This window comes from Phlebotomus papatasi, chromosome 2 (assembly GCF_024763615.1).
Source record: "Phlebotomus papatasi isolate M1 chromosome 2, Ppap_2.1, whole genome shotgun sequence".
Lineage (NCBI taxonomy): Eukaryota > Metazoa > Arthropoda > Insecta > Diptera > Psychodidae > Phlebotomus > Phlebotomus papatasi.
In genome coordinates, this window is record NC_077223.1 from 103,815,015 (window position 1) to 103,828,938 (window position 13,924).

The 13,924-nt window shown below is 32.5% G+C and overlaps 1 protein-coding gene across 2 annotated transcripts in view; it reads left to right on the forward strand.

Moving 5' to 3' along the window:
• The window catches only part of LOC129800536 (glycine receptor subunit alpha-2-like), a 26,580-nt gene continuing 12,656 nt past the window's right edge, over nt 1–13,924 (forward strand). For both annotated transcript variants that reach the window (XM_055845000.1, XM_055845001.1), the window contains exon 1: nt 1–1,592. In XM_055845000.1, the coding sequence (XP_055700975.1) occupies nt 1,573–1,592 (20 nt within the window). In that variant the 5' untranslated portion in view covers nt 1–1,572. The remainder of the gene's footprint in view (nt 1,593–13,924) is intronic.

A 13,924-nucleotide genomic window follows, 5' to 3' on the forward strand; every position in this document is an offset into this window, starting at 1 on the left:
AAAAAAATAGAATTTCGTGTTTTAATCTATTTTAAAGGAAAAAACAAGCCCTGCAAATTTTTATTGAAATAAAAGGTGCAAAATGGAAAATAGAAATTGCCTCAATGTAATTTTATAAATAAAGGGAAATCATAGATTCGATAAATATTTGAATTATAAATGAATATCAAATAAAGAAAAACGAATGCCATAATATTGTGTACATTTGTGACTTTTTGCTTCATTGAATCAATTTAAAAAAAAAAAAAAACTATTGCAGAAAAAATACCATTTTAAAATAAATCAATTTACGAAAAATTTTGTAAATAGTACCAGATAGAGGAGGTGCAAAAAAAAAACACGGAGAAAATCATCAACAATAAGGAGAGTGCTTCAGAGAAACCAAAAGATGGATAACTTGTTGAAAAATAAATTCTTGTTGCTACATAAAATAAAAAAAAAGAAAAGACAATTGATAATGCTAAAATTCAATGAAAAAAAGCACACAAAAATATTGTCACACGCTTCAGGAAGTCAAAATTGAATGAAAAAATACTGACAGATAAGAAAATACAAAAAAAAATATTATTCATTTACAATTAAAAAAAAACATGGAGAAAGTGCGACAGATTTTTAATAAAAAAAATGAGAATGAATAAAGCGAAAAATATCTTGTTTGCTATTTTTATAAAAACCTCTAGAAATTTGATTTTAAGGATTTTCATGCCCAAATTGTCTGCTAAACCATCCTTCTTGCTATTTTATATTCTTACATGATCGCGTGATAAACTTTTAATACACATTCAAAATCCAATACAACCCCCCCCCCCACTCGAAAAGCTCTGTGGTGCTTTTCCCCCCGCCAAATGCACGACAAAATAAATTGACGAAAAGCCATGGAATATTTTCCGAAATGGTGACTTCTTCACAAGAATAAACTCTCGATGTCTCTCCAAAGAACACCCCCAAAGCAATTTCCTGCCGATTTATTATCTTTTTCCACTGAACACCATGGAAAAGTGCTGCTCTTTTTTTTATTGAAATTACCACCGGAAGTCATGATGATTTCCACAAGGATGCCCCAAACCGACAAAAGGATAAAAAATCCACTCTATTAGAAGGTGCTTTATAGGAAATTTGGCGCGAAAAGCGGAGGTGTGAAAAATGAAAGGAGAAAAATTATTGCAAGTCTTTTGTCGATACAACAATGAAAAACTCCTTTTTTTCCCACCCAGAATGTGGCTTTATCGTCAAAGAAAGCACATCGCGAGGCAAATTTGAGAAGCTTACGGAGCTTTCAGTTGAGCGCGAACTGAGAAAGAGTCCAGACGTGGCCTTAGAATCATCCGCGAAATAAATCCCTCAATTTGTGCCTTCACAGTGTCTTCTTTTTCAAATGAAAAGTGACTTAAAGCTGCCTTTAGACTCCCCGAAAATAGGATTTTCAGTGAAGTGAATACGATGGTGATCCAAAAGAAGGGTTAAGAACCCTCCAGAAACCGTAAAATGACTGAGAGTTAATTGAATTTCTAATAATGTGAAGTTATCTATTGTGATATCAGACGAGATTGACACGTCAAAAGGGAGAAGATTATGAGACATCTCTGGATTTGGTAAGTTTTTGTAAATTTTAGACTAAAAGTTCAAAGTAATAACCATAGTATAACGACTATACCAGTTCTCTTAAGTACTTTATTTACTTTAAATTCCAAAGGGTTATAGGGGTTATAGGACCATACTAAGGCCTTTCATTTTCTGCCTTAAATTATTACAATCGGTTCAGTTAAACTAAAATAATAATTATTTAATCATCAAAAAACAACGGAATGAGTTTGCCTAGATTCCGGGGCAAATGTAATTTGCAAGAATAACAAAGTATTTTAGCAGTAAAAACAATAACATAAGAACGAAAGCGGAAAATCACTGTTAAATAGTGAGAAGTCTTTGGTGTTTAGGAGAAAATGAAGAACTTATTTAGAAGATTTAGTTTAAAAGGCTATAGAGGAAAGTTCCCAAGCTTTCCACGGTGCCAAGTTTTATAATGACTAATTTTTTCCTATGTTTCTGATTAAATGCGACTCTGCAATAGGGTAAATGCCCTAATTCAAAACCATATCCAGACGCTTTAACTTTGACACAAGATTCAACACATTAAGTTCATTTTTTTCTGAAGAGAATTACATAAATTTCCTTCTTGACTCTTCTAGGAATGTTATTGTTTAGGGAAAATTCTTTAAATATAACTTGAAAACTTCTTATATACAAGAAAAATACGCGGGCGTAAAATGCTTCTATTGGAGACAAATTAATCCAAATGGAGACAAGGGAAAGTTTCTAATTGGAGACAAACAGTGTAAGTGAAACCGCGACGAAAGGCTTCTAAAACCTTGTTGAGGTGCTCCTGAGCGCAGGATTTGTTCTCAATCCTGGTCTTTTCTCCTTTCCCATCTAAAACAATAAGAAAATCTCTCCAAAAAAAATCATATTTCCGTGGTATCCTATTGAAGCATTTGCAGACACTTCAGAAAAACCCTTTTTTTACGAAATAGGTAATTATTTCATTTGAAAACTTCATGTGCCGTTAACAATGAAGATTAGCACTTAATTTAACTAAATTTAGCCAGAAATATGACATAAATGTTAAACAAAACGAATAAACAACAGTCACCTAATTGTGTTTTTCATTGGAAAACATGGTCGATCGATGAAAAATTCGATGGTGAAAAGGTACACTTTTATTTTTTCTGAGAAATTAACAAATATAAATTTGTGAATATGAATGGATTTTCGCTTCATTTGGAGCAAAATTAACTAAATAATGAAACTGTGGTATAGAAAATATATAAATATAATAATTTAGTATTGTATTTATTATGAAAACAATGACGTTTCCATTTGGAATACAGAAAAATTTCCATTTAGAACTATGTTTTGAATTAGCTTAATTTACCCTATATTTTAAAAACAAGTCACTTTCCCCTAGTTTTTAAAATATGGATAATGATGAGTCACATTTATTGAAAAACATACGAAAAATTTAGTCATTGTAAAGCTTGGGACCGTGTAAAGCATGGGCACTTTCTCCTATACGGATTTCAGACCAGCTTAAATTTTCTAATTCGGTTTTGGAAAATGTTTGAAAATTTTGGCTTCGGATTGAATTTTTAATTGAAACTGATCTAAGGGAGAACCTGCATGTTTGAGACGTGCTGGACTATTTTCACTTTCCCTAGAAAATTTGCGACCGTCGCCGTCTTAGCGTTGGTGATCAGTTTCGAGGGGTGAAAATGACGGAAATCCCCATCATAGTATTTTTTTCTTTACATTTTTGTATTTACAGTTTTTTAATAATTTTTGTTTATATTTTTTTAACAATAATGTGCAGCGCACAATAACTTTTGTTTGTAAACATGTTTTCAAAATTTCCCATGAGAGTGAACGAGATGGCTAGATTAAGATCTCTTTCACTCTCACTGAAATGTCAAAAACATGTTTACAAAACAAAAGTTATTGTGCGCTGCACATAAAAATATTCTTTAAAATTTTACATTTTTACAAGGTGGATAAATATGTACAATAAATTGTGTTAAAAGTCACATATAAGTAGTTCTCGGCTTCTGGTTTCTGACTATTTTTTGATTATTTAGGGTAAGTGTGCCAAATTTCGGCATAGTTGCATATAAACACCGAAGTCCTAAGTTTGAAATTCAATAATTTTTATTTCATATTGATATTTTTTGTTACTTCCTTTTCGGGAGGGTTGTGTGGAACCTTGAAAACTAGTTTATCATCTTTGTTTTCTTTGAATCACTTCCTAAATTATTGAAAAATTAATAAAAATATGGGCATTGCTTTGGGTAGTATTCCGGCCACTTTTAGTGAAATTCCGGCCACCTTTTTTCTGGCCACCTTTTGTAACGCAACGGATAGAAAATTTCAAAACATCAAACAGAACGAGTTTAATATTTAGTTTAATACGTTTATATGACCCATAAGCCCTGAGATCTTCCGTGTAATTCGTCCTGCAGACCTGAAGCGTAACATCTCAAATTAACACGCAGATTCCCGTAGCAATTTGCCCTTCTTCAACTCTTCTAAGACCTTTTCCACATCATATTTTTCATAGAAGCGATGGTTTTTTTCTCTGGACAATGTAGAACTCCGAAATTGAAAAAAATATAAAATGAAAAAGAAATTTAGGAAAACAAAAGATATTGTCGGAATAGGCAACTCTACCTCACCGAAGAGACGCTCACAAAGTATATACTTTTTTACGCGAAACACAGAATCCAGCTGGGAAATTTCACCCGAAATTTTAAGATTGATTCATTATTACCATAAACAGAAACAATCTTTAATGAAAACTAATCAATTTTCATGAAAAACACCGAAGGAAAACCTTTTGCACTTCACCACAAATCAGAAGACTACTAGAAACACAATCAATCTGTCTCATTTTTTGTATGACTCTTTCCACACTGAGTTTTTACAACGCAATTTAAATTCAAATTATACCTAAAATTTAACGGTCATTGTGTTAATACATCTTAAAATGAATAAATATTTAAAAGCAAAATGAATTCATTGACTATTTGAAGATATCATACATAATTTTAATTTATTTATTTGCATGGCCGAAATTACACTCAAATTGGCCGAAATTAAAAGCTGTCCGAAATTTGGCACACTTCCCCTAATTTAAATAAATGTGCGCTATACAAAATTTCAAAAAATTAAATTTTATGAGTTTTAGAAATAAAGATTCCCCAGAAAAGCTATGCAAGCCATTGTGATGAGGCGTCGACCTCGAGGCAGGGCTAGGACAAGGTGGCTGAATCAAATTCAGAATCTTGCCTTGGAGCGTCTTGGGATCGAACCCGAACATCTTCCTAAAGTGGCGTAGGATCGACAATCGTGGGCTGCTAATTTGGATGTCATGGGCCCGCGACCCCAATAGGGATAAGCGGTTTAAAATAAATGATTGAATGAATGAATGAGTTTTAGAAAATAATGCATTAAAATCAAAACATAGAAAAGTTCCTAAACATGCCGGTTCTCCTCTATTAAATTTTGGAAAACTTAATTTATTTGTTTGTTATTTAGGATTTTGAAATCTTCGGGAACTGGGCTACACGCCTAGTCTACAGACCGCTTTAGAAGACCATTACCATCAAAAATGGTTTGAACTTGTTTCAATAAAAGCGATCGCTATTAAACCTTATTGGACTTTGAGATAAAGAAACACAAATAAATAGAAAACTGTTAAAAAAAAACTATAATAATTATTAGGGGACAGTGGGGCACATGTGAATTAGGACATTTTTCAAATAGTTTTTTCACGTATTTTTTAACAAAACCAATTAAAATGCTAAATTACATTATGATAATGCTTCGTTAAATTTAAAAACAGAGAAAGACCCGATCTCAAAGGTCCCCCGATTCAAAGATGCCCCACAACTCCCTCCTATTGCTTATTTATTTTGACCGACACCCTCTTTGCCATTTTGTAAATATATTCTGAATACAAATCAAGGGGTTGAATGATAACTTTTCGACACTATCGAATCGATAGTATCGATAAATCTATATCTGTTAAATTAAGTGACATTCTTAAAAGACTGTGAGTCTTGATAAATATCTATAGGGTAAGTGTGCCAAATTCCGGCCAGCTTGCAATTTCGGCCATATTTTTTGTTCCTCGAATTTCCACGAATTTTTAGTTTTTGCATTCTCTTGAGATTGTGCAATGCAAAAAAATAACAAAAAATGTCGCTTCGTCGAGCAAGATGATCTGAAAAAGACATTAAAAGAATTCCGGAAGGGCAAGGAACTATGAGAATCAAGGTGGCCGAAATAGGGCACCAAGGCTATGTCTACATTTTTATTCATTTTAAAATGTATTAAGAATGATTTTAGAGAAAATAAAAATGATAAACTGTCTGGAAGGTTCCAAGCAACACTCCTTATAAAAGAGTAACAAAAATATTCAATTTATATTGAAAATATTACATTTCAAACTTGAGACTTTGTCGCTTGCATGCAACTATGCCGATTTTTGGCACACTTACCCTATTAGTTACAGGAAGTCCTGCTATCGGTTAAATTTTTCAGAATCGACAGTCGATGGTATCGAAAATATTCAACTATGTACGGTCTGGTGGAGTATCGAAAATAAGTTGTCATGAGACCCCAAACAATTGAACTACAAGACAGGCAGTTTTGGATAATATTTAACTACCATAAATATGCTGTCCATTAAATTTTAAGGTGCAAACATAATTAGCAAGCATTAACATAGAGCTTCTGTATGCTGTGTTATTACCCTATAAACTTCCTTTACGAGTAAAGAACATACTTTACAAGTAAAGAATGTTCCAAAGATTGTTTTCAAGAATATTTTACCTTTTTTTTGTTAAAAATTTACATTTTTTATTATTTCCTTCAATATTTAATTTTTGCAGCCTAGGTTTTCCTTTTTATGCTCAATAATTCTTTAAAAACTAAGAATAATTCATACATTGCGTAGAAACAAAAATCATGGTGTACAAAATTGAAAAATACCCTTTCAATTCTGAGATATGTACAGTAGAGTCTCGCTATAGTCCATATTTCGTTTCAAATTTGACACTTGGGTCGCACTGTCCATGTAATTTTTTAAAATTATCAACGATTTTTAGTATTGAAATTGCTCTTCGGCTTCCACTTTCTTTGCGATTGTGGTACTTGTCCTTGCTCTCTTCATTGTGGATCACAATTATCACAACTACTTAATAAAGTTTGCCAAAAATATTAAAATAATTATGCATGTCGCATACTAAAAAACATAACCTAACTTAAAATCAGTGTTTTGAAATCAACGGTCGATAAATTGTGGACTATAGAGCGATGGCCTATAGCGAGACTCTACTGTAATAAAACTTTGAAAAATAAATTAACTTTTGAGGCCTGTTTAAATGGAGGTATTTTGCAATGTACTTTGTAGTATGAATACACTGTGCTATAGGGGAAACTGGGGCACCACCAAACAAGGGGTACCACCAAACACTGCGATTTTTAATCCGTTATTGGATATCAGAGGATAAGACCTATAGGAATTTATAGGTACTATAGGAATGCTTTTGATATTACCTTTCGAAATTTTTAAATATATTTTAAAGCTTATTAAGAAAAAAAAGAATATTTTTTAATTATTATCTGAAAAAATGCAAATATTAATTTAATGATAATAAGGAATAAAAATATAAATAATTAAATTAATAAATAAAACATTGGTTTAATGATTAAGTTTATTATTTGTTATAAAATAATAACAATCAATCAGAGTGTTAATTTTAGAATCACGATAATGGTAAACAATTTTGATATTACCAAGATTTAATTTTTTGCAAACTCAGCTTATTTTATCATTCCTGGAAGAATTTTCTATCAATGAACAATTTTCAGTGTACTTAGATCTTCAATTTGGTGGTTTAATGATTTAAAAATAATCGGTCACTCATGCAATTGTCGGGAATAAAAATGTTCGGAGCGCTAGGAGCTTTCGGAACGAAAAATGGTAATTCCTCAATAATTACCAAAAAAAATGGTCATAGCCGAGACACGAAGTGTAAAAAAATGGTTATCGCTCAGTTGTCGCTGTCTCGGCGATTTACACTTACCTCAGCTCTGTGGGCGCTCTTAAAGGATGATTCATATTTTTCGAAAAGAATCAAGAAACAAGGGGCCTCTCGACATTGCATTTTTCCATACGTTTTTGCATAGAGGCACTGAAGATTATTGGCAAGTTTTTTCCTAAAGAGAATTGATTTATCAGTTTAATATATTTCGAAATCATGCATTAAAAACTATCAAAAAATACATATTTCATAATGCTCACCGAAATAATACAAGAACTACGAGCAAATTTGTTTAAGTCGCGGTGCAATAGTTGCAAAATTTTTACAAGGAAAAATGAAAAATATCTTCACGTTTTATTAGGCTTAATGGGCCCCTGCAACAAACTTTATACAGTGGACTCTCTCTCAATCGGGCATATGGGGCAAAATGTCATCCAAAATATCGAGAGATTAGGAAGTCAATCATTGTAAATTGCACAAGAAGCGCTCAATTATAAAGAATCACGATAAAATAGAAAGAACTACAGCGAGTTTGAGAAAATTTGCTTCAAAATGAAACGTGAAAATTGTCAACAAATTTTTTCTCCCGAATGAAAAAGAGCAGATTGAGCGAAAGTCTACTGTATTACCATTAAAATAAATAGGGGAAAGTGACCATGCTTGATACGATCCAAGCTTGATAATAACTATTTTTTTCCTATGTTAATCAATATTTATGACTCATCGCAATATATTTCAATAGCTGGTACTAAGCCTCACATTTCCTAAAAAAAATAGGATCCTAGCTCTTTTTTCCTAGTTTCAGGAAGCAAAAATCAAAAATAGGCCCAAAACTGTAATTTCGATACATGATATTTCATAAGTATTTCTTAATTAATATCGCTGTTCACGAAAACTACTATCATAGGCACATAGAGGGGTCATCAGTACTAATATTTATGTAAAAATATTTTTACTTGGTGGACACTGTTTTTGTGGGTGGTGACAAATTCATAAATTCTACTTGTGGCCATCCTATATTTTAAGAAGGGTCCATGAATGATAATTTTAATGTGGCAACTATATCATTAGATGTGATTATTTCATAATTACACATATTGCAATCCGCCAATTTTATCGACAATTAACATAATCTTCAACCCTGTTGCCTGAATTTTAAGGTTGCAGAATGACATTTTCATGGACTCAAAGTGAAAAAATGGTTTTCGCTAGCGCCCTAATGTCATAAAAACATGGCTTAGAAAAATTACATAAAAGTGATTTTAAAACTAATAACCAGTCTTACAAACGATTTAAGCAGATAGATTAGAGTTCCGTCTAAATATTGATGTGCAATTTTTTGTATCCGGTGATTTTTTTGCAGTGAAAATGGGCCTCTGAATTGTCGAATCAATTATTATACAGGAAGGCCCCGGACCCAACTTGTATAAAAATCGCTACTGAATTTCCATTTTCTTCTTGAGGAAAATCTAAGGATTTCCAGGAACTATTTGAGGTTGGATTATGAACCTAATAAGTGAGACATTTTTTTGTCATAGTGGAAGAATCGCTTCGGTTTGTGTGTTAATCAGAAAATAATCACAAACCTTGGATATCATTTTACAGTATCAAGCATGGTCACTTTCCCCTACATTAAAAATATTAAAGTTATCTTTAATTTCAAAGCTTCTCATGAGAACTTTCTAAACTTCTGAGCACCATAAAGTTTAATTACCTTTAAGACCTTAGTAATTTTGTGCTATCTATAATCGAATTGGAGGGGTTGATTGCTCAAAATATTGTGCTTTAAATTATCTTATTTTCTCGAGAGACGACCATTGAGAGCTTTAGAAAATCCCCAATGAAGCAAAATTTTCTCTGTTTATGGAAAACAAGCCCTTTTATATCTCAAACTCAATCTCTCCATAATTTTCTGCAAAACTGTCCATTTATGAGAGTGTTAATCCAACAGTAATCACTATTATGCTGAGTTTCATCCTCAATTTGTGGTAAACTTTTGAATAAAGATTTTGTGCTGAAAAGACAAGAATTTACGCAACTAAATGCAATCTCTTTTATGTGAAAATTGCTTTGTAGTAAATAATGGGGATTTATATTTGGTTGTGCACATTTAAGCAATTTCACTGCAAACATAAAAGCTCCCATAGAATGAGAAAGCTCAAAAGGAAGTTTTAATGGTGAATGAATTCTTCCTATGATAGAGTCCTCAAAGACATTCTTTTGCAAAACTTTTTATCATGAAGTTTGCTGTAGAAAGTTAATTTTCCAAGTAAGAAAGGAACCTACGCAAATAAATAGAGAAAAAAAAGCTCAAATAACTTTCATTCAGGCAGTTTCAATGTCTCAACCCTCATAAGAAGTTGTTACAAAAATATCCCACAGACTTTCTATCTTGGTATCAGACATCGATATAGAACCTCTCCAGTCACTCATTAATCATTTTTCTACAAGGGTTTTAAGATAATTGAATTTCTCACCGCGATTGAAAGGGCAGAAGGGCAGAAAAGCAAGAAAATTTCCTGCATGATTTGTATCTCTTATTTTTTTGCAAAAAAAAGCTCATTGTGCCTCAAATTGTTGAACTTGAATGTTTTTTTACGTGCATATAAAATAAATACCAGAAATAAATTCAATATCGTGATGACTTGACATTAAGGAGAACGGTGAATCTCTCAAAAACTTCCAACAAATTCATACCATCCCTTTTCATTTTGGTTTTTAATGCCAAATTAATTGTATTACACTGCACTAAAAGTTGTGGATAGAAAGCTCATGCGATATTGGGTGCTTTTTCTGCATAGCAAGCACACAAAAAAAAAACTGCTATACCCCGTATTTATTTAATAATTGTAAAGCTCTCTTTTGTAATGTGTTAATTTTCCCTTTTTTTTGTATGATTTTGCATAAACTCACAATTAACATGCAAGTTATTTCGATAAAATGGAAAAGTTGGAGGATGACGAGCACAATTCTCCAGCACGGATTTCACCATCGATGCCCTAAATTGATATAAAAGCATCTCAAGTGGGATATCCAAATACCTTCCATTCTTCAGCACTTTCTGTTTATATTAATTTAATCGCAACATTCCCAAGAAACTTATTCCCTTGGAAAAGAGAAAAAAAAAGAGTCGTTGAAAGTTTGCAACAAGATACGAGCTTTTATCCTTCTGACAATTTGTCGCTAAACTTCAATGGAGAAAAAGATGATATTTGTGGAAAATTTTCAAGGTTCGCTTCCTCAGGCACACAAAAGAATCCTAAGCATTTATTACTCCACATGCAAGAATTTTCAGGGTTGCAAAAGGGTTTAATGAACCCCTAAATCGATGTATCAGTTTAGGTATAGATTGTTAAAACACATCAAAAAATTTGCAAACTCATTTTAGAAAAGCATGTTAACCGCCTTATCGATATTGCTTCCACGGAGGAATTGCGAGCGTTCAGTTAAATGAGTAATTTATCTAATGAAACGGTTTAATACAATCGCTCATTTGCAACCACAGGGGCACAACTCCAAAAAACGAAATTTACTGAAAACTGGTCTAAAATAGTGAAAAAGAGGGGTTGCAAAGCATCCTAGGCTTTTCGAAATGCTCAAACTCGTGACTTAGATACTATACCGCAAAAGTACTTTCGCCTCATTTACCGTTTACCAGTTCTCAATAATGTGTAAGGTTCCCGTCTTAAATTTTTATTGTTTTTCCTCAGTATTTGGGAGATATTTTAATTTTATAGATTGATGATTTTGGTATATATTTTTGTGGACGTTTTTGGTTTTTAAAGGATTTTCTACACAGGATACTGGTCAGAATAGGCCTAAAGGCCTAAGACCTTGGTAAGGGGGGACAGGTAAGGGGGGAAACAAAACAAAAAAAAAAAAAACCAGTTCTCAACCGATTTGAACCGATTCATAAATCTCTCAAAAGATCCCCCAAAATATTATAGTTTTAAAAGTAATAGGATTGATTTTCGGATAAAATTTTTTTATTGGTTTTGAACCGGTTCATTACCGATTAAAAACCGATTGAAACCCCCAATCCGCAAAAAACTACTCTGACTCAAAAATGACTGGTTAATAAATGGTCAAAAAAATTACTCCTAATTGGAATCTTAAAAATTAGTCATATTCGCGTCGAATTTTGGTCACAGCATTACTCAAGATTGAATTACAGTAGAGTCTTCTAAATTCGAACGCTCGGGGGGTATTTTTGACATTTCTCACCTCCCAAATTCGAACGATTTTTTCAAAACTAACGAAATTTGTGTGGGATTAAATTGTATTTTGAATCAAAGTCTCTTTACTTTCTCGAAAGTTTTAGTGGTAACATACTTTCTTTTCATTTTACACGACCATAATGTATGTAAACATTCAGGAAGAAGCACAAAAATATGATTTTCATTCACCTAGAATACGAACTTTCTAACATAACCTCACAATTGACATTTTGAATCCAAACGGTGTTCGAATTTGAGAGATTCAGATTTGAGAGACTCTACTGTAGTAATATAATAGTTATTTTACGGTTCTAAAATTTACTCTACCATGTAGTAACAAAAGCGACTCCAAATGACGGTATTTTTTCGTACGAAAAAATGACGCGCCAAAAACAATGCATTTGGCGTCCTTCTCTAGTACATAGGTACGAAATCGAGGTACACACTTTGAATGAAGACGTTGAGTGCACTTCAAAACTTTGTATTGCATTACCACTGTAGACAATATTTTCTCAACAATTCTTCACATTTTCCATCGTTTTCTACTACGTTTCTCTGTAAATTTCTCTAATTTTTCCCTAATTCACTACACACATTTGCGAAGATTTTTGCCGTTCGCCTATTGCTGAATGAGCCATCCGACATGTAAAAAATTTTCCCATTGGATGGCAACAACACAAAAAAATCTTTTAAAATTTTCACTAAATAGGGTGGAATAACCGGCTATCGCCATGTTTAGGAAAAAATTAAATTCATTTAATCATAACTTTTGAATCCTTGTTACAAGATAAGTCAAATTTGACACAAAGTTACTTAGATGTATTGGCTCTAGATACGTGAAAACAATAATCCTAGAACATAACGCTGGACTACTTAAAAAACTAATTTTTATTAATAATGCGAAAATAACCATTTCGTCGCCACTTTTTACCACTTTTCGCCAGTTTTGTAAAATTTGTAACCACTTCTCGCCACCCACTTGAAAAGAACCACACTCGGTTATTTTAGGCAATGCTATGAAAAGAATACATTCACCATTTCTCTTTCCTTGTGATCACTTTATTATTACTCTCTTTAAATGATTTTTCTTCACTTTTATTAGAGAAATCAAATAATGGGGCTTTTGCAGAAAGTAAACAATGCAGATTTAACAACTGAGAATGTACGAAGTGAAGTTAGCGTCGCCTATTGAAAAGATATGGCGACAGGTGGTAAAATCAATTCCAGAATATTACCACTTCTCGCCATGCCTCATTTTTATACAAAAATAATATAAAATGAAATATTAATTGACTAAATAAAAATTTTATGTATTCCACAAGTGCAATTAAATATTCAATAGACAAATTATTTACCCAAATAGGTATTTTTGGCCTGATCAAAATTTGACGACACTTAGTACATTTGGTAAGAGATGTTGGATTCGATGCACTTGCTTAAAATATTGCTCTAAAAAGTGATCAAAATCGTGAATCCAAAACGAATAATTATTATTTTTCGATTCTATGCGTAGAAGCAGAAACAATACAAAAAAATTGCGACTCATTTATTTCATAAATTGCGAAAAATAGCGATTTCAATGTAAGTGGCGAGAACTGGTGATTCCACCCTAGGTCTTTTCGACACAAAATTTTAATCACAAGACACTCCAGAGACTGGAGCAAACTCCTAAATCACAAAATTTCATTTTGCAAAAAAAAAGTGTTTGTGTGTTTATCATGAAAAATATTGCCTAATTTTCACTTAACTTCTGTCGGCATTGTACTTTTTCGAATCACAACACACATCTCTACTGAAGGAGCTTTTCCTCCCAATGTACACTATTATATTGTTGAGAAAACATGCTAAAATGTCAATTACTTTGCGAATTCACAGCTCTGAATAGTTCCAAATATATCCAGTGAGGAGAAGAATTTTTATTAGTACACTGGAAGTCGGCGTCATATTTTAGTCGTAGGCGGGTAATTTCGGAGTTATTATGACGCCAAATGACTTCCGTAATTACCGTCATATTATTCCCCACTTTCCGTCATTCGACTCTCTGACGACCGTCATAGGACCTGTTTTTGGAATCCAGAATACATACATCCAACGGTAATCTTACTCCAAATT